Source organism: Pelodiscus sinensis, chromosome 24, assembly GCF_052426305.1.
Source record: "Pelodiscus sinensis isolate ZL-2025 chromosome 24, ASM5242630v1, whole genome shotgun sequence".
NCBI lineage: Eukaryota > Metazoa > Chordata > Testudines > Trionychidae > Pelodiscus > Pelodiscus sinensis.
The window spans coordinates 7,308,408-7,335,756 of record NC_143075.1 but is presented as its reverse complement, the minus strand read 5'-3'; the positions used below and the strand labels follow the sequence as shown (position 1 = coordinate 7,335,756).

Genomic DNA, 27,349 nt, shown 5'->3' with positions numbered 1-27,349 from the left:
TGAAAACTGCTATCATGTCCCCTCTCAGTCTTCTCCTTTCCAAACTAAACAAGCCCAATTCTTTCAGTCTTCCCTCATAGCTCATGTTCTCTAGACCTTTAAGCATTCTTGTTGCTCTTCTCTGGACCTTCTCCAGTTTCTCCACATCTTTCTTTGAAATGTGGTGCCCAGAACTGGACACAATACTCCAATTGAGGCCTAATCAGAGCGGAGTAGAGTGGAAGAATGACTTCTCGAGTATATCTTCCTCCACTCATTCCATGACTCTCATCAGTCTTAAAGCTCTTTTTAGCCTGAGGCATGAAATGCCTTTAGCTGTAATGAATGCTCATGCCACAAAGAGAAGGCAGGCATGCTTTTATATGTTTGGATCTGTAGCAGGTGTAACTAGGCGTGGCAGGATTTTATTTCAATTAATAACTCACAAAGATCAGTAGCTGATGGCTGAAATACATTGCAGTTTCCCTCTTCCCTCTCCCACGGTGGGCACGCATACAGGGATTGTGTATCACTAGCTCTGCACTGGGCCATGTAAGGTGCCCTCAGCAGCCCTGCTGTCACAGGAGTGAGGGAGCTGGCCCAAGACAGTAGTGACACCTGCTCCCTGCAGGCTCAAGCTGTGGGGAGAGGCTGAGGTCCTAGAAGAGCAGAGCAGAGACCTTGGCTAGGACTGCAAGGAGCAAGAGGACAAGCCTCAGCCGTGTGGAAGGCCATGCCCCTGCTGAATAGTCCTGAAGCAGAGCAAGAAGCAGTTTGCAGCCCCACTGTCACAGATCCCTTTGATGGCTGCAAGCAGTTTTTATCATTCAAAGAAAGAACGTAAAGAGTTTGCAGGATAAATTTCACAAAAAGACTAACGTCCTTGTAAGTACTTTTTGAAGGTTATACTTAGGATTGGCAGAATTCAATTTCTATTTTTCTAATTGATGATTATTGTCAATTTTAACAGTATTTTACAGCTGTGCAGAGTCGAGTTGGGATTAGGGCAATGCGGAGAGGAGGGAGCAGCTGAGGAGCCCAGGGGACCAGGGTGCAAGGGAGGCTGTTGTTGTCATGGCCTTGCAGAGCAAAGCCCACCATCAGCTTGACAGGACTAAAAGAAGAGGAAATGCTCTGCTGGAAAGGGAGAGGCCACTCTGCTGCTGAATAGTTCCTGACTCAGATGGCGCTCTCACTCCTGGCACATCAGTGAGTGAGTCCATGACACTGAAATTGCAGAGAGCTCCCTGTATGAAAGTCCAGCTAGCCAAGTTTCCTGTCTTCCAGCAGTAGCTAATGCCAGGTGCCCCAAAGGGAATGAACAGAACAGGAATCAAGTGATTCATCCCCTGGTGCCCGTTCCCAGTTTCTGGCAACTAGACACTCCATCCTTGTCCGTCCTGGCTAATAGTCATTGATGGATCCATGAACGTATCTGTATGTGTGGCAAGGTAAGGAATAGTAATCATGGCAGTGTAGTGGTCCGAGTTAGAAGTAGGCCTTTGTGTAACTGCCTCTAAAGAACTCAGGACTAATCCATTAATATGCTATTGGTTATCACACTATAATCCAGCTAATTATATTACAATGAGTCATTCATGAATGACAGGCAAACAAACACGCAGGACAACAGTCAGTCTGCTGAGTCTTTAAAAAACAGAGACGGGATAGAAAACAATAAAAAGATGCACTCTGTAGAGAACTGGAATTCTTCTTGAACTAAACTGAAATGCTGACAACATTATAGAGGTTGCTGGATTTTTTTACATGACAGGTAAATGATGCAAAGGAAGAAGAGGCTTTACCTTTGATTAAGCAAACCATTGAAACTACCCTTTCTGATCTCAAACCCCTTTTAGAAACACAGGAATAGTGCTGGAGTAGACCAGTTGTCCATCCAGTCTAGTGGCCCGTATTCAGTAGTGTCCAGTTTAGATTAGTATGAAATAGACAATATGAGAGAACCTGCTAGTATCTTCCTAAGTCTAAATAGCTGCTTGTTGGCTAAACATGGACTTGTATATAACTTATAGATTTGTATCAAGTGAAATGTCATCAGTATAAAAATGCAACTGTTTAAAGAGTTGCTCTGAATCTTCATGAACAATCCTGTTCAACTTATTCATAAATGATCTGGAGAAAGGGGTAAGCAGAGAGGTGGTAAAATTTGCGGATGATACCAAACTGTTTAGGATAGTCAAGACAGAAGCAGACTGTGAGGGACTCCAAGAAGATCTCACCAAACTGAGTGATTGGGCAACAAAATGGCAAATGAAATGTAATGTGGATAAGTGTAATGTAATGCACATTGGGAAAAATAACCCCAACTATACGTACAGTATAATGGGGGCTAATTTGGCTATGACAAATCAGGAAAGAGATCTTGGAGTTATCGTGGATAGTTCCCTGAAAACTTCCACACAGTGTGCAGCGGCGGTCAAAAAGGCAAATAGGATGCTAGGAATTATTAAGAAAGGGATAGAAAATAAGACCCAGAATATTTTACTGCCCCTGTATAAAACTATGATATGCCCACATCTTGAATACTGTGTACAGATGTGGTCTCCTCACCTCAAAAAAGATATTTTGGCCTTGGAAAGGGTTCAGAAAAGGGCAACTAAAATGATTAGGGGTTTGGAACGGGTCTCATATGAAGAGAGGTTAAAACGACCGGGACTTTTCAGTTTAGCAAAGAGGAGACTGAGGGGGGGATATGATAAAGGTATATAAAATCATGAGTGGTGTGGAGAGGGCGAATAAAGAAAAGTTATTTATTTGTTCCCATAATAGAACTACTAGAGGACACCAAATGAAGGTAATGGGTAGCAGGTTTAAAACTAATAAAAGAAAGTTCTTCTTCACACAGCATGTAGTCAACCTGTGGAACTCCTTGCCAGAGGAGGCTGTGAAGGCTAGGACTATAACAGAGTTTAAAGAGAAGCTAGATAATTTCATGGAGGTTACGTCCATAAAAGCCTATTAGCCACGTGATAGAAATGGTGTCCCTGGCCTCTGTTTCAGAGGCTGGAGAAGGATGGCAGGAGACAAATCGTTGGATCATTGTCTTCGGTCCACCCTCTCTGGGGCACCTGGTGCTGGCCACTGTTGGCAGACAGGCTACTGGGCTAGATGGACCTTTGGTCTGACCCAGTACGGCCGTTCTTATGGAAAAACATAAAAGCTTAGGAAAAACATAAAAAACAGCAAATAGTCCTGCAGCACCTTAGGGTATGTCTACACTTGCACCCTAATTTGAACTAGGGATGCAAGTGCAGGCATTTGAAATAGTCAATGAAGCGGGGATTTAAATATCCAGCGCTTCGTTAGCATGATCTCACCGGCGCGTTACTCCGAATGCCAGCTGTTTCGAAAGTGAAAGTGCACGCCGGGACATGTTAGTTCGAACCAGATCCCCAGGTTCGAACTAACGTAACTCATTTTTTGGTGCCAGCATGCACTTTCACTTTTGAAACAGCTGGTATTCGGAGTAACGTGCCGGCGAGATCATGCTAATGAAGCGTGGGATATTTAAATCCCCGCTTCATTGACTATTTCGAATGCCTGCATTTGCATCCCTAGTTTGAACTAGGGTGCAAGTATAGACATAGCCTTAGAGACTAACAAAAATGTAGATGGTATCACGAGTTTTTATGGGCACAACTCACTTCAGATGGATGGAGTTTAAGGGGCCCAGGTTCCAAATAAATAGCAGAGAAGGAGAGGGGATGAGGCGGGAAAGGAAAGGAGAAAAAAATGGGAAAAGAATAGTCAGTGTGTCCATGCTAAATGAAGCTGATAGAGCGGGTTCTGAGAACAGTTATGTACCTGGTGTTTGGCTTTTTCTGTCATTAGGATGTGGAATGTAGCAGGTAAATCCAGTTAAGATCTTTGTGTAAACCTCTATTGTAGGTATCAAACTTGTAAATGAAATTATATTCTGCAGCTTCCCTTTCAAGATGGCTTTTGAAATTGGCTTGTAATAATATGGAAACTTGGAGATCCATTAATGAGTTGTCTGGGCAAGTTAAAATATTCCACAACTGGTTTCTATGTGTTACCTTTTCGTATATCTGATTTGTGTCGATTAATTCTCTCTTGTAGAAACTGTCCAATTTGACCAGCATATATGGCAGAAGGGCATTGCTGGCAGTTGATGGTATAGATCACATTAGCGGATGTGTAGTTGTACAAGCCTCTGATGTGGTGGTTTGTGGTTAGGTCCTGTGATTATATCACCTGTATAGATGTGTGGACAGAGTTGGCACTGGAGTTGATTGCAGGGGTGGGTTCGTTGGTGAGTATGATGGAGATGTGTTGCATGGTTGCTGGAAATAACTTGAGACAGGCCACAGAACTTAATTTCATTTACAGGTTTGATACCTACAATAGAGGTTTAAACAAAAAGCTAAACACCAGGTACTTAACAGTACTTCGAACCCGCTCTATCAGCTTCATTTAGCATGGACACTCTGACTATTCTTTTCCCATTTTTTTTTCTCCTTTCCTTTCCTTCCCCATCCCCTCTCTTTTTCTGCTATTGATTTGAAACTTCAACCCCTTAAACTCCATTCATCTGAAGAAGTGGGTTTTGCCCACGAAAGCTCATGATACCATCTACATTTTTTGTTAGTCTCTAAAGTGCTGCAGGACTATTTGTTGTTTTTTTATGGTTTTTTTCAATTACAGACTAACACAGCTACCCCTCTGAAAGTTTTGTACAAGCTTAGGAAAAATTCTACCCATCTGTCATTTAACTAATATTGTTTATTATCTCAGTGGATGTTTTTCATAAAAACAAACAAGATTTTTTTTCCAGTTTTCCACATATTGTCATCAGGTCTCTTCCAAAAGGCAGTTTTGAGCATTGATTTTCTCTTTGATATTTCTCTAGAGAAATGGTGACCTCCAGTGGCCAGCCAGGCTCCTCCAAAGTGTATGTCCCACATAGGTAATAACCACTCAGAATAGTGGTCCTATGTGGTAGTCTCTTTCTGGTAAAGCCACTGTCAGAAGCTTGAGGGGGAGGTAAAAATGGTTCCAAATGGTATGCAATGTGGCTCATGGGGCAGAGAAATTCCTTCCTGCCTCCTATGGTGATCAGCTTTATGCCCTGAGGCATCAAGTTTGATCATGTTGTTCTTCGCTTGTAGCTAGAACATTAGTCATCAAGTTTATTCAGACCCCTTCACAATCCATGCACAAAAGGTTCTCCCTCTGACTTCTCGAGCAGGAGCGTATCTTATGAGGACATGTAGTAAATAATGTGTATCTCCTATGAATGTATCAAAAATGTACACCTGCTCTTCAGAGAAAGCAAGAAGAATTATAAAAAACGGAGTCAGAAAATTATTTAAGCAATTAATTTGTAAACTACATGACTACTTATGCTCATTGGCAGCAGATAACTGTATTGCTGAATAATTTCTGAAATGTTTTGTAAATTATCTTCAAATGGATTCTCAACCATTTTAATAGAAGAACTCCTGTTTTGCTGCTACACTTTCTGGTCCACTCACAAAAGACTTTATTTTACATTTAAAATAAAGTCACTATTAAAACTGACAAAGTCTTATAGGCAATTGTTAGAATTATTAAACTTATAATCATTATAGTAATCCTAATTTCTCATAAACTGTCCATTAAAACTGGACTCCTGACATGCAGAGGAATTCTGTTTTGTGAAATAGTAAATTAATTCCATAGAAGTTCTGAATGTCAGCAATATAAAGATTGTAAACTCTTCAGCGCAAGAACTCTGGGTCATCTGAGACACAGCACAGAACTTTAACCATCTTTGCCCCTTTTCGATAACTCCTCTGGGGCTGAGCAGTCCCTAGCATAAGATAAGCAACTTCTCTTCTGCTGCCATTGGGCAACATTGCTACCCAGAGTTTGCCCTTAGACTCACTCCAACTGACCCATCCTTCTAGCCCCAGCTTTGCTCCTGGTGTGTCCCTTATACTGAAATTTGCAAAGGAGTGTTTGGAAAATTAACAGTTAATTATGTTCCTCCATTAAGAACATAAGAATGACCATACTGAGTCAGACCAGTGGTCCATATAGATAGTATATAGATATTCAGAGGAAATGACTAGGACAGAGTAGTTATTGAGTGATCTATCCCCTGTTGTCCAGTCCCAGCTTCTAGATGTCAGCGCATGTGGTTACGTGAGTGACCATCTTGGCTAATAGCCATTGATGGACCTATCCTCCATGAACGTATCTAGAGTTATTTTTGTACTCAATTATACTTCTGGCCAAAATCCCTTGGAAATGAGTACTACAGGTTGACTGTGCGTTGCATGAATTACTTCCTTATGATAGTTTTAAACATGCTACCTTTTTAATTTAATTGCGTGACCCCTGGTTATGTGAAGAGGTATAGAAGTCTCCACACCATTTTGAGATTAGCACAGTGGGCTGATGTTGTTTAAGATGCTGGGTGTTACCATGGTAGATATTGTTGTAAACCTTCATATCACCTCATCACCATGGTATTTGAGCATCAGAACTCTTGCGTTGTCCACCCTGGGTTTTTTTGCGCCTCCTAGAGGAGGGAAGGATTTTAATTCAGATACGTTAAATAGGAAAGCCTTTTTTTAAAACCTGGGCATGCAAAAGCTATGAATTTGTGTTGTGATGAAACACCATTTCAAACAAGCATTGGAGCAAACAGAACAGCTTCTAAGCTATAAACTGAAAATAGAGATGCTGACAAAACAGTTACAAATTTTACTGGAAAAAAGGATGTTGAGGAGACTGCATTGGAGGACCAGCTCCCATAAAGAGTTCTCATGTACTTGTGTATGTGTTGCCTTACTATATTTCAATAGCTTTCCTTCCCTTTATTACAGTTGGCCAGGTAATGAATGTGGGTGTATATTTGGTAAGTGTTCACAGTTACATGCAGGCTCCAGTATGCGCAGGGAGCTGGTTTAAAATCTGGGCTCCTTACACACACTGGCTCCTAGGAGCCAATGGCCTCCCTTCCCATCTGTCACGTTGCTGCCTCTGTATGAGGCAGCAGTGCAGAGGGACAGACAGAAGCCAATATGTGTAGGGAGCAGGCTTAAAAGCTGGTTCCCCACACACACTGGCTTCAGGGAGCCAATTGCCACCCCTGCATGTAGCTGTGTAACTGCTGAAATTTTCAGCAGTTACACAATTACTTAATTAAATGCATTTTAACATCCCTACGTTTAGACCTCAGTTCTTAGTTAAATCTTCATAGGCAGAGTCCTGTAATATCAGTGGAGCTTCATGAGGACGCAGAGGACCACCTGCACGCAAACACTGCTCAAGTGAGTTAGTTTGTAATTCTCAATTATGTAGAAGAGCTCTAGAAACATGCAGTCGACACAGATTTGCAGTTATTATCTGTACGAAAATTGCAAGTCCATGTGTCCCTTGGCCCTCAGAAAAGATTGAACAGCAAATGTTGTAAGCAGCCTTGAGTTGCTAGGCTTCTGTTGTTTTTACAGAATATACTACAGAATATTTAACTAGCAAGTTATAAAATTGCTTTTTAAAATAAACCAAGTGGGGTTGATAAATGAGAGAGTACATGTGATAAAGCAGTATGTCCATTGTGGCAGTGCACTTAACTTGCTTATTGAGTCATTTGCTGTGTCTGTGACCCCTGTGTAAAGTAGCAAGGTCTTTCTGTGCATAATACCAACCTTCACAAAGCCTCTAGAGTTTTAGCCTTACTTATTATATTATGTGTATGTAACCCATACACCTGCTGGGTGTGGTTCACTGTCCCATGTAGTGGCACTTAGACTATTTACAGAGAAAGAGAATGAGCACACTCTACAGTTAGCTCAAAGCCAGCTGGCTTGTAGCTCATGTGGCAGAGGCTCATGCATGAAGCTCCCGAGGCCCAGGTTTGGTTCTGCCTAATGGCATTACGTGTCCACAAGGGTTCCAGTAGCAAAAGTATATTGGGGAGAGGGGTGTGTGTGTGTGTGTGTATATATATCTAAATATAAATATATATCTAAAATGTTCATTAAGGCTACTTCACTGTTAAAACTGTTCTTGATGGGAAATGGGGGGTTTTGACACTATTTGTTGTTCTTTTTGCAAAAACTATCCACATTCCACAGAAAAATTTAATTTTTGTCAAAAATACAACTGCACAAAACCAGAAACGCTTTGATTTAATTTGGAGTCTTGTTGCCTCCTTGGGGTTCAAGTTAGTCCCTTCTCTGGGTTCGGTTTTCACAGCAGCACTACAGCTCCATAGTAGACTCCAGTCAGACTGAAACTTCATGGAGCCACCCATGGTGCATCATGGGAAATAGTCTGAATTAAGTAAAATATTTTCAGTTTTCCACCAAAAAGTTAAAATTTTCTACATGAATCCTCAACAACTGTGATGTCCATCACTGCAGCATTTGGACCCAGTTCTTCAAATCACATTGGGGTTCACAATTGGGAGGGGTTCACAGAGGGTTCACAATTGGGAGTTAGTCCTATTGATGTAAATGGGACTACACCCTGTATAGGTTGAATCTCTCTAATCTGGCAACATCCATGGTCCAGCATGATTTTAGTTAGCTGGATGTTCATTTATCACAGATGTTACCAAGTTTCCTGTGAGCCCATAAAGTTTATTTATAGCTACTAGTTCTGGCTCTCAGTGTTCTGTGTTGTAGACGTACCCTTAGAGCTAAATAACATTATTTCTAAATAACTGCCTGCTGTGTATTTCAAAATAACACTAGTTATTTTGAAATAATGTCGAAATCCTGTCAAGCTGGGGGACTTCTTACTCCGACTCCTGTAACCCTCGTTGTATGAGGAATAAGGGAAGTCAGAGGAAGAATGCTTTATTTTGAAATAAGTTCTATGTAGATGCTCCCAATTTCGAAATAGCTCAATTTGCATAACTTATTTCAAGTTAACCCCTGCTGTGTAGATGCACCCTAAGTTACCCCTAAATACCTGGTAAGAGCCACTAAGCAGTGGAAGGATTGGTAATGCTGCTAGACAATATTGATCTTCTGTGGTTTGGCAAATTCTATGGTTTGGCATGAGGGTGCTGAACTAGAGAGATTCAACCTGTAACTCCTCTGTCAAATTGGGCCATTTTATAATTCTTTTAACTGAACAAGGCCAGTGGAAACTGTTGATTACTTTTATTCGTCGTTATAAAAAAACTGCTATTTAAACATTGTGTCTTTTACTGTGTTTTCTATTTCTCATGCAAAAGCTGTTGCCATTTAGTTTTTTTGTGATTCACTGGAACTGATAGTCCACATCAACTCTAGAACTGTGCTTCAGGGAAAAAAGTCAAGGTTACATAAAGGAATGTAACAATCTGGCATTCTTTTTGGTTTCTTGTGATGTATATGATCAGGGCTCGACAAACCGCTGTTTCTACTCGCCCATGGCGAGTAGATTTCAGCTGGTTGCTCGGTGCACCCCATTCACCAGCGCTGCGCGCATGCGCAGTACCGGTCTGGCGCATGCGTGATGCGGGGCTGACAAGTAGCTCTCACCGCAGTTTGTCAAGCCCTGTATATGATTATGAGTATGCAAGTATGAATAAGTTGGTTACTAGTAAATAGAATTTTTTTCTTGACAAAAATTTGGAGATCCATTAATGAGTGTCTAGGAAGATATAAGTGTTCTCCAACGGGTTTTTGTGTGTTGCCTTTTCGGATATCTATTTTGTGTCCATTAATTCTTTCTCATAGAGACTGTCCAGTTTGGCCAATATACTTTGCAATGGGGCATTGCTGGCTTTTGATTACATAGATCACATTAGTGGATGTACAGTTAAATGAGTCTCTGATGTGGTTGGGTCCAGTGATAAAAACGCTTGTAAATGTGGTTGGGTCCAGTGATGAAAATGCTTGTGTAGATGTGTGGGGAGAGTTGGCACTGGGGCTGATTGCAGGAGTGAGTTCCTGGATGCTTATGATGTAGCTGTGTTGTGTGGTTACTGGAAATAATTTGTTTCAGGTTAGGGGGTTGTCTGTTAAATGGAAAGAAGACTTCAGTCAGGAATGCTGCCAATCTGATGCCTTCCATGAACATTACAAATAAAATTATTTCCACGTTGCATCCATCATAGAGGAAAAGGATTGTATTTCCAGTGGAGTTCATCAAGATGTTTCTCATCGGATTTATTATGACTATTAAAAAGCTATTCTGTGATCTCAGGATAGAGGGAAATGATATCTTGGTTTAAATTTGGTATTTGTCTGCTCTATTCTACTTGCTATCTAATGAATACTAGCTATAAACATTATAAAATAACTCACTGGGGAAAAACAGAATAGAGAAGTTAAATTATCTTTCTGTTGGGAAGTTACAGCTATTTTTTAAAATCTTATTAAAAAAATATTAATCTAAATGAGCGATTCTTCATTGAGATGGTAGTGTCTGGCATGTCTCGCTGTCCCATCTAAATCTGATTTCAAAAATCTATTTCTCAGTGGTTTGCAACTTTTTATCATAATACCAGTCACATTCTCAAGCTAAATTATTTTTATATTTGAATGCATAGCACTTTCTTGTTATGTCTTAGTAACTACAGATATACATATACTGCTTATTCAGTGAACCAATAAGGTTTCTTCCCTTTAATTATGTTTAAAATGCTTTTTGTTCCCTACACTCTCTCCCAGCCAGCCTGTAAATGCTGTTTCTTTTCTAATTTTCTTTGTTGAGGTCATAAGCATGCTTCTCATTTACACCCAGATAGCATAGTCACAACTGAAATGCTAGGGAAAATGTGCCTTACTGCTAGTTACCTCTTGCTCCAATTTACTGCCCCTCTCTCAGATACACTCTCTCTCTCTCTCTCTATCACTTACACACACAAAGGATACTTATGCTAGAAATCTGATGCTACCATAAAAAATACATAATAAAACTGACTTTATAGACAGTGTTATAAAGGGAATCTTGCATAATTTCAAGCTTCTTCCTTTATTTTTTCATGTTGTGCCTTGTTTGTGGGTTCTTGTTACACATTAGGACCCATAGCATGTTGAGAACTATGTTCATTAGTACAAAGTCAAGCATCTTTCTATAGAGCATGAACAAGCACACAGAAGAGACCTAACAGCATGCTGAGTACTTGAGTGTTATAATCTTGTTGTAAGAAAGTGCCCTGAGTTTTTGTACCCTACTAAAAATGTTTTGTAAATTAGCTGTTCCACTCATTTGTGTTTGGTACAATTCTGCTGCACACCGAGTTTTTGTGTAGTTAAATTCCTGCCTGGGGAGGCTGATCAGCAATATTGTGTTCTCCTGCTCGTTTTTTCAGAATATAGTGTTTTCTGGCAGTTTGTTATTTGTGGGAGGTGGAAGGGAACAAGGGATAGAGGAGAGAGATGATGACTTGGTTTTTGTGCCAATATGATTAATTGATACAAGAACTAGATTAAATATCCACAGTAATGTAAACAAAGGTTGGAAAGAGGCAACTAATGCTGCTTCGCCTGTAGTATAGTGCATGTAAGCATCCACCAAAATAACATATTGCACTCGGGTTTCTTTGTCTTTTCTCTCACGAAGCAGAGGAAAGCTTTCCTGGTACTGTCTGGACACTTTCTGCATTAGGATTCAGTGTGAAATTCCAAGTCATGATCAGGAGAGTTCAGATCAAAAATGTAAGCAGTGTATAATTATCTTAAAAAACCATGAAAGTTCAAGTCCAATATAATACTATCCAATCAAATGACAGGGATTTCTTACCAGCGGTGCCAATGTTCTGTCACTTTACAGTACCATAATGTACTTCATAATCTTTTGAACCATGGAGGTCTGTAACATGGTAGAGGCATAAATACTACTTGTGGCCAATGTTAAAATGTGGCTTAACTGGCGAGAACAAACAGCCCAAAATAAGTGGGCATTGGTTGGCTGCTTGATCTAAACATATTACTCCTGTAACCCATGAGTGCTTGGATCAGTTGAATTCTTTCATTAACTTTCAGAGCTTTGAACTCACCTCTGTGGTTCCCCTTGGTTGTTCCCAAGCTGAAAATCTGGCCATGTAATGTTTTTGTTTGTTTTTGAGCTGCCACAGGTAGGGATTTCAATGGGTTGTCTCATTTACTAGGCATGTTCGCATTTAACTGATTAGCCATGTAACTGATAAGCTGATGCTTATTGATTAATGTTGACTGTTAAACTCTGCCCTGCTCCCTATGCAGGCGGCTTCAATGTGGCAGCGAAGCTTCCTTCCCAGGAACCCTTGACCACCCAGCTCCCGGGGAGGCTTCGCTATATACTCTGCAGTATGAAATTTGTTTAAGCTTTATCCTGTGCAGCCCACAGTGCATGTAACTAAGATTTTTAGCAGTTACACAGTTACTTTATTAAATTACTTTTAACATCCCTGTCATTTACCTGTCAGTAGCTCCTTTCTCACCCAAATACGTGATAAACTAGAGAATTGGGACTCTGGAACCTAGCAAAGACTTCTCTTAAATTCTGTCATAAGTTTTTGCTTTTAGCACAACTAGTAGTTTCACATCAGAAGAGGCTGTTAATCACTTAGTCATTGTTCATAAATATGATCAAAATACCTTGGCAGAATTGAAGAGACAAAAGTGAATAAGGAAGTATTTTTGGTTGGACCAACTTCTGCTGGTGAGTGACAAGCTTGACAGAACTGAGCACAGTCAGCTCACACAGCTTCTGACTATGTCAGTGTAAAATGTTACCTTGACTCAGACAATAATCAATTTAATCCTTAGATAATAAAAGAAAAATATAATCTTGGAAACATCAGAGAAGATGCAAGTTTTTTTTAAAGGAAGACTTTAACAGTTTTTAATGTGTCTTTGGGGAAAAAAATCTGCTCCTATTCTTGTGTACCTATGCAGTATGTTTAAACCAAATGAGCACTCAAGCCACGCAGAATGCTGCCCAAAACCATGCAAAAAGTTGTGTGGCACTGAATTTCATCAAACTCAAAACCCAGGCAATGTTAGTTAAAAGCTCACTCCAGGCCACAAGTGTGGGCCCAGATTCAAATGTAACCTACTTGAAACATAGGTGAACCTTGTCCGTTTCAGCAGAATTCCATTTTGAACCTTTGAGTTCATACTTGAAATCCAAAGTGAAACTTGCCTAATGGGGCCTTGATACCACGCTAACCAGAACCGAATAAAATGTTAGCATGAACCACTCTTGAAAAGTTAAACAGTGGCTTTGTCCATCCTTAGTGAATGCTGGTGCAGAAGCTACATGTGGGCTGTTTGTTTAACATAGTGATATTTTCTTTACATTAATAAAGATGTGGGCTGCTTTTGACATTTTAGTGCTTAGATGCAATTGCTTTTCATGAATACTATTACAGTATTAGTTTCTCCATCAGAGCTGGCTATTGATGCAGGCATTAGCAGACAGAGCTTATAGTTTTGCTTGTTTCTGGAATTAGATTGGCAGACAAACCCATCTGGTTAAATTGACTTGACTGTGGGTGTGTATGACCTAGATGAAGCTCACATCTTCTAAAGGGCCATCTTTGAAACATGACACAGGAACTTTACAGGAGCATTTAAAAGGGGGAAAATTACTGTGTTTGGGGAACCATCCTGTCTTGAACTTAAAACAAACTGAAGTTCTGTGAGATGCATGCCCAGTTTATAAAAAGTTTTGATACCAAGGATATGTAATTAAATGTTAAACTAGTTTGTGTTGCACTCTGGCTTTATTTTAGGGATGTTAAATCCCATTTAATTGGTTAACTGGTTAAACATTATGGGGTATGGATGGAAGGGCTGCAGACAAGGATGCAAAAGAGGAGTAAAACTGAACATGTCATTTAATATGAATCCTTTAAATGCATAGTAATATCTAGTGTTGCCTCTCATCAATATTGGACATATAAAGTATGACTGATTTCATAATTTATTTACATAGAGCCAGATGTAAGTTTTCTGAGATTTAGTAAATATTGAACATTTTTTATTTTCCCCCTCTTCCCCCCCCCCTTCCCTACCTTATTATTCTCAGCTGGAAAAGAAGCAGGCCACCCCTCCATTTCAGCCTCAAATCACCGATGATTATGGTTTGGATAACTTTGATACACAGTTCACCAGCGAACCTGTGCAGCTAACCCCAGATGATGAGTATGTTTTTAATACAATTAAATATGCATGCAGGAATATGTATCCTTTTTCGATGCGCTTTTGCTGTGCAGACACTCTTGGAAGAAGTTTTTTCGGAAGATCTCTTCCAGAAAAGCTTATTCCGAAAGAAGTCTGCAGTCTAGACATAGCCTTAGACATCCACCTAATACAGACAGTATATTTCAGAATCTATCTAACAGCCTAGTGAATAATCAGAAGTATATGTATTGCTGCTGTTGACTGTCAACAGCTTGCTTGGTACTGTACAAACAGCTAAGAACTTATTGTCTACCCCAAGAATCTTTCTGTTTTGTATGGAGACAAAACAGTTTAGAGAGACAATGAATCAGGTGCCAGAATGAAATATAGAGGACTCTTGCACAGGACATTATTGAAAGTCTTTGCTGGAAAAGAAAGTGGGGAATTAGAAGGGATTTGAATGTGAAAAGGTCAGTTTCTTGGTACAAAAGGAAGAGGAAATGGATCCAAGCATAAGGGAGTATAAGGCAAAAATGAAGGCAAGATACAAATGTGTTGTGTAGGAGGGCTACTTGGTAGTAGTGACAGAATGAGAGCTTAAAAAACAAGAGAATATTCCTGTAGCACCCGAGCGACTAACAAAAATGTAGATGGTGGTATGAGCTTTTGTGGGCACAAACAACTTAAAATGATTGGAGTAAAGGATGAAAACTGAGATTATATAAACAGGTTTAGGGTATTGATCAGCATCAGAAGCTTGAAGTCATTTTAGGAAAAGAAGGGGAAGTTCTATATGCAGTGTCAGGAAAACGTCTGACACACATGAATCTTGTCTGTAAAGTGCCTAACATGTTTCACACTGAACAAAGAATAAGGGAGGACAGGGAAGGCTATCACTACCATGTTGCTTATGACAAGGGTGGATGTCCTCCCCAGCCTGCCTTTTTATTTTATTTTACTTTTATTTGCTGGCCAGCCCAGCACAGAGTATTTTTTATAGATATAGCTCACCTCCTATTATTTTTCAGCAGGTAGCTACTCCCATTATTCTGAATGATGTCTAATTATGAATAAATTCACTTTGCATTGCTTTACCCTTCCTTCCAGGTTTACAGTTTGTCTTTCAAAGTTGTCTTTTAAGGTATCAATTAAGTAAGACTTTGATTATTGCAATCCAGAATTTTAAAATGGAAAATAAAACAAATCTCCATGTCAAGACTTTGGCTTTATTTGAAATCACTCAAGGCTCAGTTTACCTTGGAGTTAGTGAAATTAGGCTCAGTCTAGGAATTTGTAGGCCAGCTCTTCTCTGAGAGTAAGCAGGTAAGCTGTGGCTTTCCATCCCCAAAGTTTCATCTGACCCTACAGAGGTTCTAATTAAGGAAGATACTTAGGCAAAAGCTACTTAAGTCATTGGGTTTGCTCATGTGTATAAAGTTAAGCCAATGATAAGTATCCTACAGAGTTAGGATCACAGTGAGTAAACTCTGACTCCTTCCTATTATTCAGCCCTGAAATTCTTCTTTCTTCCATTTCAAACATACAGCAAAGCAAGATGCCTTCACCTCAAGCTAGCAAACACTATCACACCTCCCCACTCACCAACAAATCACCTCTTCGCCTAGAACCATGCTGGACTCAGTAGTAACTGAAGTGGGCTGTCTTCCTTTCTTGCTGCTTCCTAGCCTAAACTGAGTTCCTGGCATGGAAAGCAGGAGACAGTCAGGAGTCATTGCACTTCTTCTGTAGCAGAGTGCTCACCAGTGACCTAGGGAACAACTCTGATATTAGCTTGTTCCCGAGTGACTTCCATAGGGAGATTAACTTGTTTTTGAGGAGTAATGACTATACTATACCTACATTCAGAGGAGTGTGTAGACTGTGTTCAAGTACCAGCTTGATCACAAAGAATACAGCAAATTGAAAATGGATGTTGGATTGAACTATTTTCATTTTTTTGTTTTCTCCATCTCCATTTCAAAAAGTAACATAATAAATAATTGACTGAGGCTTCTCATAGAATCATAGAATCCTAGGACTGGAAGGGACCTTGAGAGGTCATTGAGTCCAGTCCCCTGCCCTCATGGCAGGATCCAGTACTGTCTAGACCATCCCTGATAGACATTTATCTAACCTACTTTTAAATATCTCCACAGATGAAGATTCCACAACCTCCCTGGGTAATTTATTCCAGTGTTTGACCACCCTGACAGTTAGGAACTTTTTCCTAATGTCCGACCTCAACCTCCCTTGCTTCAGTTTAAGCCCATTGCTTCTTGTTCTATCCTTAGAGGCCAAGACGAAAAAGTTTTCTCCCTCTTATGACACCCTTTTACTGCTATCATGTCCCCCCTCAATCTTCTCTTTTCCAAACTAAACAAACCCAGTTCTTTCAGCCTTCTTTCATAGGTCATGTTCTCTAGACCTTTAATCATTCTCGTTGCTCTTCTTTGGACCCTCCCCAATTTCTTCACATCTTTCTTGAAATGCGGTGCCCAGAACTGGACACAATACTCCAACTGAGGCCTAACCAGCACAGAGTAGAACGGAAGAATGACTTCTTGTGTCTTGCTCACAACACACTTCTTAATGCATCATGTTTGCTTTTTTTGCAACATTATCACACTGTTGACTCATATTTAGCTGGTGGTCCACTATAACCCCTAGATCCCTTTCTGCCGTAGTCCTTCCTAGACAGTCGCTTCCCATTCTGTATGTGTGAAACTGATTGTTCCTTCCTAAGTGGAACACTTTGCATTTGTCCTTATTAAACTTCATCCTGTTTACCTCAGACCATTTCTCCAATTTGTCCAGATCATTTTGAATTATGTCCCTATCCTCCAAAGCAGTTGCAACCCCTTCCAGCTTGGTATCATCTGCAGACTTATTAAGCGTACTTTCAATGCCAATATCTATATAGTTGATGAAGATATTGAACAGAGCCCGTCCCAAAACAGACCACTGCAGAACCCCACTTGTTATACCTTTCTAGCAGGATTGAGAACCACTACATGAACCAAAACAATGCCTGTTTTAAAACAAATTTTAAGTTTATATTTCTTTAAATTAATTTAAACTCAAAACCAGTTATTCTCAACCTATTTTTCTTCAAGTGCTGTCCCTGTGGGTGCTCCGCTCTAGGTGTTGGTGCATCCTCACTCCGTTGACTTTTCTTAGCAGTGCCTGGTTGCACCTGCACATTAGTGACCTCATGGTGCTTTTTGCTTCTGTTGACTGCGCATGCAATGCAGGCCCTCATCAGTTGCTTCTCTACTGTCCTCAGCAGCAGATGGAGTACTTAGCAATCTTCACTCCTTTACCTGAGAGACAAGAAAATAGTCATTTTATTCCTTTTCCAGTTCTTCTTCTTGCCCTTTTTTCTTCAAAAACATTTTTTTCCTTTTGAGAGAGAGAGGAGGCATTAAGTTTCTCTCCTTTCCCACATCCCCTATTCAGCTCCTTCCCTCACTCTCTTTTTTGTTCTACCCAGCTCCTCAAAAAACAAACAAAAGAAACTTCGCATCCTCAAGAAACGAGATGACGAAAACCCCAGCCATTGCCATGGCTGGTTCCCCTGGCTTCAAGAGATGCAACCCCCACAGAGACGCCACGCCAGTGTCTGAAGGGCGCTCTTCCTGTGTTCACTGTCTCAGAGAGAGCCCCATCCCTCAGAAGTGCCCTCGTTGTAGTAACAGGAAAGCCAGGAGCAGGCGGGATAGAAAGCTACACCTGAAGATGATTCTCCTGGAAAAATCCCTTCAACCAGCACAGAATGAACCTCCTACTGACCCATCAAAAGCTAGGTCTAAGGACAAGGCTTAGACTTCCTCTGCTCCTAGGAAGCATGCTTCATCTTCGGGACTCTTGTAAATCAATGGTTTCCCCAGCAAGATATCTGCCAGCAGTGCAGAGCTCTTCTAGAGTAAGCCCCACCGACAACCACTGCACCTCTAACGCCACTACGGCACGCATGCCAACAGCACTCGGGAGGGTAGACTCGGAGCTAAGACACAAGATCTCCACAAGGGCATCAACAATGCTGGCGTGGGAAACGGCATCAAGGTCAACCTGTGCTAAGATGTTACCACCTTCAGCACTGGGCTCAGCGCAGTCCTCTGTATTGATGAGCAGGGGACAACTGGAACTGACCACTACCACCAGGCTCGTACCAAAACACAACACGGAAGCACACCTTGACACCAACTCAATTCCTCCACCATACAGACAGAGAAGTCCACTTGGTTCTGCTGTCCCTGCTTCTCTGCATCAGTCACTCCCTTACTGTTGCTGTAGAACAGCCTCCTCTTTTTCCTACTGCCTCCATTCCATACAGTAAGGGCGAAGCAGCTGCTCAAGATAGTCACTTCTCTTCCCATCACTCCTCATTCACCCAGAGGTGACCTCCTTGGGAACAAAGACCATCCAAACCCTCAGATGAACCACTGCCTCCTCATTGTATGGACTGCCATGGCCATATCCACCAATTGCATATTCCATGCATTGGCCACCATGGGACACCTGATCTACATATAAATGTCTTCACACAATGCCACCCACTGCTTCCAGGGCAGCGATCAGATCTCCTCCACCTTGAACCCATGACACTGTCTCCAAAGCGGCAGATGAGGAACCTCCTGAAGAAGAGGATGTAGCACCCACGAATGTTGAAGATAGATCGTGGCTAAACAATTCCTCCTCCTCGCCCAACGAGGTGGTAATTCCTCAGACACCCAAACCCACTGAGGACCTGAAACAGTTCCAGGACTTTTAAAAGAGTAGCCACTGCACAGGAGACCGACCTTCAAGAAATGCAAGAAAAACACAAACTTTTTAAAACTCTGCAACCTTCAGCCTTCATTCACTACAAAGATAGCCCTCCCAATGGATGAGGCCATCCTGGAATCAGTGGATATGAGATGGCAAACACCGGCATCAGCCTCTCCTACTAATAAACAGGCTAATAGAAAATATTTTGTTCCTGCCAGAGACATGGACTTGCTAGATTTTACATCTCACTGAATTCTTTGGTAGTGGATGTTGTACTTCCCAGGGCAAAGATACTTAAGCCTTGTTCCACCCCACAAGACAAAGGCCACAAGTGCCTTGATCTCTTTAGCCAGAAAGAATTGCTATTCAGCCACTTTGCAGCTTCAGGTAGCAAATTATTTATCTCTCTTGGCTAACTATGACCATGACAATTATACCGAACTACAGGAGCTTGTCAAACATCTTCCAGAACAAAAGCACCCACTGCTCCAGGCCATTGTACAGGAGGGCCAAACGGTATCATACACAGCCCTCCAGGCAGCCATGCAGGTCACAGACAGCAGTAGTTAGGTGCAGGGTCTTCTGGCTCCAGGCCTTGGGCATCCAGAAGGACCTTCAGATGAAAGTGGAGGACTTCCCTTTTGATAAATCTCCCCTCTCCACTGCCAAAACTGACACAGTCCTTCACACCATGGACTCTTCAGGCAATGCTTAGAATGCTCAGTCTCTACCAGCCTGCCAAATAAGCATAAGTGTTATGCCCCATACCAGATATCATGGGAGTCTCATGAAAGACAACAAAGGTCTTTTGATTTCCATCCAAAGCAACTTCCATGCCAACGTATGCCTCAACCCACTTAGGGCACGAGCAGCCAATCCTTCATAGTGATAACTGTTTTGAAAATTTGGTAGAGGAGCTAAACAACTTCTCCCCAATGCCAAGAATACCGCCCTCTTTCCTCCATCCTTTTGGCCATTGCCTTTGCCCTTTTTTCCACTCACAGGCCAACATCACTTCGGGGGGTCTTAGACAGTGCTTCCTCTAATATTTTCTATCCTTGGGCAGGTTGAATGTTCTTTTCGATGGATTGAAATTTCTTATGTGCAACACTAATATTGAGGTAGTGGGTGGATGTGCACAACCAATACAAAGAGAAAATATCTATATACAGGGCTCGCCAAGCCCTGCTCACCAGCTGTGCGAAATCGCACACTGTGCATGCACAGACCGCGATGCGCGGCCGCGCCGGGCTAAAATCTACTCGCCTGTGGTGAGTAGATTGCCCTAATTGTCGAGCCCTGAAGATAGATAAATATAGATATAGATATATATCGATATAGATATCCAGGGCTTGACAAACGGTGGCAAAACCTACTCGCCAGCCTTGTACTGCACATGCGCAAGACCCGCATTGCGCATGCGTGCGCTGCCAGTGAACAGGGCGACCGGCTGAAATCTACTCGTCACGGGCGAGTAGATTCAGTGATTTGTTGAGCCCTGTATATGTGTGTGTGTGTGTGTGTGTGTGTGTGTGTGTGTGTGTGTGTGTGTGTGTGTATATAAAAAATAAATAAAACAGTCAATATGTGAGGAAGAAAATACATTAAAACAAGAGATAGTTAACAATGAGCAATGCTATGATATTTAATATAAAATCAAATAAAAAAGAAAATTAACACTCCCCTTGGAATACATGTATCCTCATCCTTTCTAACAACTCAAGATAGTAAACACACCAAAATGCATATTATCCACACATAGCTCAACTCTAAGATGCTAATCAAATCTGAGTCAACTAGAAATAGTCATGCTCTCCTTGCAAATACTAATACAATATTTCCTGACACTGGAAAGGAGAGTAAAAGGCAGTCACTAAGGCTCATAGAATTTCTCTAGGGAATATTTAGGAGCCAGCTATACAAGAACAAGTTAAACAGATCTGTAAAAACAGATAAAAGTTCTCCTGATTTGAAACTTTCACCTTGTGCATGTCACAAACTCAGAGTAGAAACCCCAGAACAAATTAACATGTGGCTTCAGGGTTTTGTAGACAGATGCGTATTTCAAAGAGCTTACAAATAAGGTTTTCATGCTACAAAGCTAGCATCACACCTAGTACATGTTACTTCTGACTCATAAGAGCCGGAACTCTACCACATAGCGAAGATCTGGCCTTAATGCAATACATTATACCATTATTAATTAGTAACACGGGATTTTAAAAAATCATTAAGATGAGAATTTTAGATATCTGCAACACTCCAAAAAATTCTATTAATCTTTTCCTTCCTTCCTTGTAGTCATTAACATCTATGTAAACTTTGTTTGAAATGTAATCATGCAAATATCTTGGCACACACCCAAGACATTTGCCTGATCACAGCCTGATTTCCTCTCCACCTCTCCCTCTAACCCAGCCAGCCAGAGAAGACTGCAGCAAGTTAGGAAACCTCAAACAAACTGCTCCCTGCCTCCACCTCACTGCACAGATGCCAGCATCCGCCCATCCTCTTTCTTCCACCTACCCCTATGCAATCTGCTCCCCCCAGCCCAGCTGGGAGCTGGGATAAAATCCTGCTTCTCAAACTTGCAGTCTAGCTGGGAGTCAGGATGGGACACAGCATAAACTCACTGCCCCTCCCCCACCTCACCCCAGGACACAGCCCAGACAAACTTCCCCCTTCCTCCACCTTGCCCCAGTGCCAGCAACCACCCACCTACCCCATGAAGTCAGCCCCTTACCTCCCCCTTCCCAGCCCAGGAGGCCTAAGGAGAGTGCTGGGCTTCTGCCCCTCTCTCTCTCTCCTTGTGCAGACAGGACTCTCCAAACACTCCTCCCCTCTGATTCCCCTTCCAACCAATTACTCACCCACTACTCCTCCTCCTCCCCATTCTCCCCAGACACTTGTTCCCTCCTTCTCTCCCTTCCTTACATGTTCTGGGAGCTCCTCTGTTTCAAGCACACAGCTCTATTTGAAGCTGCTGCTCAGCGAGACTCCCTTCCCCTCAGAGCAGTAGAACAAGAACAGTAATTCCTCATTTAACACTATAGATGAGTTTCTGAAAATGTTCGTGCTAAGCGAAAACATGCTATGCGGGGTCAATTTTCCCATTAAAAATAATGGAAAAGGTGGGGGTTGCGTTTCAGGTGGGGGTGGCGGCAAAGTCAATTTTTTGTTGGTGCTTGGTCATCAATGTCAACGTTAGCTATCTAGCAACATAAGTCACCACAGTTTGTTAAAACACAAAGATAAACGTGAGTGAGAGGAGGAGTGCTGTGACCATGTGTATTCATCCACTCATGCGTGTTACCACTGTTTTCACCAACTTAGACTGCCACATGAAGTAGTCCGCTACTTGATTATTTTTGTATTATTTCGGGGACAGTCGTGTTATTCGAAAAACATTCCCTAAAAAAAATTGTGCTATTGTGAAAATGTGTTAAGCGATTAATTACTGTACTAGCTCCCTACCAGGGAGAACCTATTCTAGTTCCTCACCCAAAAGAAAACCGAGGGTTGGAGACCAGTACTCAGTCTCAGGAAGCTCAACAAATTCATATGAAAATGCAGGATCAAGATGGTCACTCTCTTCATCATTATTCCGGTGTTAAGACGAGGAGAGTGGTTCTTAGCCCTGGACCTATAAGAAGCATGTTTCCATATCACAATCCGTCCTGCACACAGGTGCTTGCTTCACTTCAACGCCAAACACAGGTGTTGCCTTTTGGCCTATCTATGGCTTCCAAGGTTTTTTCCAAGACCCTGGCAGTAGTCGTAGTGCAGCTTCAACGTCAAGAGGTAATAATATTCTCCTATCTTGACGTCTGTTTAATCGAGGGGTAACATACCACAACACACTAAAAATGGCACAAGCCACAACATTGCTCTTTCACCTCTTAGGTCTACAGATCAACTTTCAAAAGTTGACTCTGGAACCAACTCGGGTCCTAGAATTTATAGGTGCTCACCTAGATTCCACAAGAGCCAAGGCCATACTTCCGCAGGACAGATTTGATATGCTCGCCTCCTTGATCTCCACAGTCCAGTTCAGCCCTGTCGCCACATCTGCTTTCACATCCTTGGACATATGACAGCCACCACATGTGGTGAAATACACCAGGAATCTATATGCACTGCCTTCAACCCTGGCTCACCACTGTATATACCCCTTCTTGTGTTGGACTGTGTGTTACTTCTGCCATATGTCCTCTTCTCCTTAGCCCAGAGGAGAGCACACATCATCATGCAGGGTGTCCCTTTCCACCAGGACCCTCCATCTCACATAACTACAGATGCCTCCCTCCTGGGATGGGTCACCCATCTCGGCCAGCTGAACATCCAAGGTAAATGGTCTCCACAGGAATCTCAGATTCACATCAATCTGCTGGAACTGAGGGTAGTTTGCAGTGCCTGTCAACACTTTCTACCCATAATACATGATAAGACCATACACATTTTCACAGATGTGACATGTATGTTTTACGTTAACCAACAAGACAGAGCATTATCACGCTCCCTTTGCACAGAAGTAGTAAAATTCTGGAATTGGCGCATCATCACACCCATGATGTCATACCTATCCAGCGCTCAGAACAGTGTGGTAGAGGGCCTCAGCTGCCTTTTCTCTGGACAACATAAATGGGAGATTCACCCTACAGTCATTCAGACAATATTCCAGAAATGGGGAGTCCCAGATAGTGACCTCTTTGCAACCAATGCAAATCACAAATGTCACCAGTTCTGTTCCAGAACAGACTCTGGCAGAGGATCCCTCGGAGATGCCTTCCTTATTGCATGGACAGCACCACTTCTAGATGCTTTCCTGCCCCTACTGCTCATAAGTTGAGTGATTCAGAAGACTCACCAAGATCATGCACGTATGTATCCTCATCATCCCAACTGTGCCCAGGCAGCCTTTGTTCCCTTATCTCAACCATCTCACATTTGGTAGTCTCCACTCACTCCTATGCCGTCCGGACCTGCTTTCCTAACACCATGGTCGAATGGTGTATCCCAATCCAGCAGCTCTTCACCTCAAAGTCCAGCTATTCCATGGTTCCATCATGCTAAAAGCCCCTGTTCAGATAGAGCCATTGTCCTCCAACCAGAAAGACTAATCTCTACAAGTGAAAACAATTCTCTGTGTGGTGCCAATAAACACATGCAACATCTCTAACCACAGCACCCCTCCCAGCTATACTAGAATATCTTCTCAATCTCAGGGAGCCAGGCCTATCTTTTAGCTCCCTTAAAATTCACTTGTTAGCCATCACTACATTCCCTGAACCAACTGATGGCTCTTCAGTTTTTTCTTACTGCATCTCCACACAAAGCTGTTCCCTTTTCTGTGAGACAGTCTTGATTCCAAAGCCCTTCTTTAATAGGGCACTGCTCTACTACCTAGAGTGGAGCACCCACCAGGACAGCTCTCAAAGAAGCTACTCACCTTGTGTAGAAAGGATGGATCTTCGAGATGTGTGTCTCTGTGGGTGCTCCAGTTCTCTCCCTACTCCCCTCTGCTTTGGAATCTGCACCCTTGATTCCGCAGTGAAAAAGGAATGCAGTCAATGGACACAAATAGCACCAAGAGGTGGCTACTGCACAGGCACAACACAACCAGGCACTGCTAAGAAAAATCTGATTACCAACATGAGGATGCACCAACAGTGAGTAACTTCTTCATTGTGGGCTGCAGGTTGAGAAACACAGTGGCCCCACAGACCATTTTGTCCAGTGCCTTGATGAGAGACCCCTGTGGGGGGGTCCAGGAGTGGATCCATGGGCCCAGGCATCCAGGTCCCAGACCTTGTTGTGCCTGGTGACTTTTAGCACACAGCTGTCTACAGCAGTATGCTAATTGGCTGCATGCTGACCACAGGTTGAGAAGCACTGCTCTAAACTGACAACTAGGTATCTTTGTGCTGAAATGTTCAAACTGCCTCCAAACAATGCTTCAATCTTTTTCCTTTCTGATCTCTTTTTCTTCCCTATCTCTTTACTCCTATACTAATTTTTTGGCTTCAGATGCATAACACATAACAGTTTATCAGACTTTCTACATTAGACGACTAAAAATTACAAGTTTTTTACAGGGGAGGAGGAAAGACACCTACAAAATCTATTGAATGGCATCCTAATTGTTTTAATAGGGTTTTACAGAATTAAAGAAAGGGTTACTTTCAAGTTAACATTTGACAAGCTGTAGGACACCACCCATTCTATCCATTTGTGAGGATTTACCCAGGAAATTCCCAGTAAGATAATGGTGCTTATATGTAAATTCATGCAGTAGGCTACAGGAACTAGACCCTTTTTTAAAAGCGGATTTAGCTAAGTAAGGACTGTGAGAGAGGTAGTAATGGTTTGTGCTTTAAATAAAATCGGGACACCTGGCCCTGACCACACAACTTTTAAGTGTGTGTACGTAGTTAGTGGCGGGGATGACTATAAACGATGGATTGTGTCTGCATACGACATGGCAAGAAGTTAGTAGCTGTGACGGCTAACAGACTAAGCTGGCACACCTGGCTGTCTTCTCCTGTAATAGGATAAGTACGCTGCAGTTTGTTGGTGTAGAAAGTACCCCGAACAGTTCTTTTTGTTGTCAGTGCAGAAGATTAATTGAGTGTTTGGCTTTGCTGCTTCTGCTCTGTGACTGAACTTCAGTCACATTATGCTTCTGCTGAAGCACTATAGGACAGTTGCTCAGATTTTCTCAGAATGCACAAATAAAACCACAGTTAGGCATCAGGGAGCAAGAAGGGTCAATCATATGGCAATAAAGCTGCTATGTGAACGAAAACTCAAGCATGTTATTTGTGAACAGTTAAGATGACTCTGTCAGGAACCGGCTAGAAAATCACAGTTAAATACTGTACCTGCCACTCAGTGCATCCTTGGCAAGTCAGTTTGCTCTATGCCTCAATTTCTAAATCCTTCCAATGGCTCTGCGCAATGTTCAGTTTAAATTCTGTTCTGAGCTTTGCGTTGCCACAGGTCCATAGTATCCTCTCTGAAATCTAAGAACTTATTGTGTTACTTTCCCTGAGCCATTACCACCTCTATGCCTTGTGCATTTCTTTCTCTGTAAATTGCTGTGCCATCCCAGTTCTCCAAATTTTCAACATCTAATATTCCTCTGTAATGCACATAAATGAGTATATTACTTTGTACAGGGACTGAAACAAATCCTTTGTTATACTCATCTCATGATCTCCAGCAATGCTGCTGGAGATACTGAGTATTTGTGTACTCAAATTTTGTTATTTATTCCTATTCTTATTATTGGTTGTGTGTGACTAACAATTAGCATTTTTATAGAAAGTGCATATTATAATACTGTACAGAGAGGAATCTCTTGAACAAAATGTTTTGCAACACAATTGAGAGTAATAAGCAGTAACCTAAAAAAATATTTCTCCTTATTTTTCAGAGATGTAATAAAAAGAATAGATCAGTCAGAATTTGAAGGATTTGAATACATTAATCCATTGTTGATGTCAACAGAGGAAACAGTATGAAGGAATGACATCTCCATTGTGGACAAATAATGTGAATGAACTTTAAATTTAATCCTTAACTACAGTATATGCATGCAAGGCTGGTGAACTGTAAGGTTTTGGATGGAGATCAATGATGATAAAAATATTGCTGCTGAAAATCAAAGATGAGAATATGATTTTGGTGGGTGTCTTCCTCTAAATATTGGTTTTTAAAAGTTTTGGGCACTGACATAACTGGCTTCGTTAATGAAGGAATTTTTGCATTTGTGCCTGTCCCATGAAGGATCAAAGAGTTCATTGCATCCTCTGGAAAAGAGCAGTTCCAAGCAACTTTGAAAGCTACATATTTTCCACAAACATTTGATGTAATGAGCTACTAAGTGAAGAATATTAGAGTGTAACATTCTGAAGAATAAAATGTTACAGTGGTGTTGAAGCTTATTTTTATGCCTTTTTCACAAGTGGTACCTGTCTAAATGTCTCAGATACGATATATAAAAGGAGTTGTGTTTTATTAGAAATCAAAACATAAATTTGGGTACAGGTTTTAAGTGCCTACATGGATAAACTGCATTGAAGACTTATTACATATTTTCAACATTCTTGACCCTCCGGTAAGTTATACTTGTTAACATTAAATAAGGAACATATAAATAAAATCTGCACTCTAATACTGATGTACATCTTTATAGAGGTGTAGAGTGACACAGCAATACCAATTCCAAATTAGAACTCTCGGTATCAAATTAAAAAAATCTGGATTGCTTTCAATCTCAAAAATCTACCAAAATAAAAAGGTTTAAAAGAGCCTAAATTTGCACAGAGTGGATTTCTGAAAATACGTAAGCAGTGCCTACAATGATGTTGTGTTGTGCTTTAGATTTTTGAAAAGTATTTTTATCAATAATACGATATTCAGAAATAAAACAACAAAAGTGTAATGGATCTTAGCCTTAAAGTTTAAATAGTGAATCTAGAATATCCATAAACATGCTACATTTACCTGATAAAGCACAC

General features: G+C 41.4%; 1 protein-coding gene across 8 annotated transcripts in view; it reads left to right on the top strand.

The window, feature by feature from the left end:
• PRKCZ (protein kinase C zeta) overlaps positions 1-26,762 on the top strand; it is a 219,227-nt gene extending 192,465 nt beyond the window's left edge. For 6 of the 8 annotated variants that reach the window (XM_075906559.2, XM_075906561.2, XM_006119225.3 and 3 more), the window contains 2 exons: positions 13,966-14,081; positions 26,263-26,762. In XM_075906559.2, the coding sequence (XP_075762674.2) occupies positions 13,966-14,081; positions 26,263-26,350 (204 nt within the window). In that variant the 3' untranslated portion in view covers positions 26,351-26,762. Of the gene's footprint in view, positions 1-11,514; positions 11,610-13,965; positions 14,082-26,262 lie in introns of those variants that run through there. The other 2 variants (XR_012897330.2, XM_075906563.2) reach the window with 2 other exon arrangements.
• Positions 26,763-27,349: the final 587 nt, after the last annotated feature.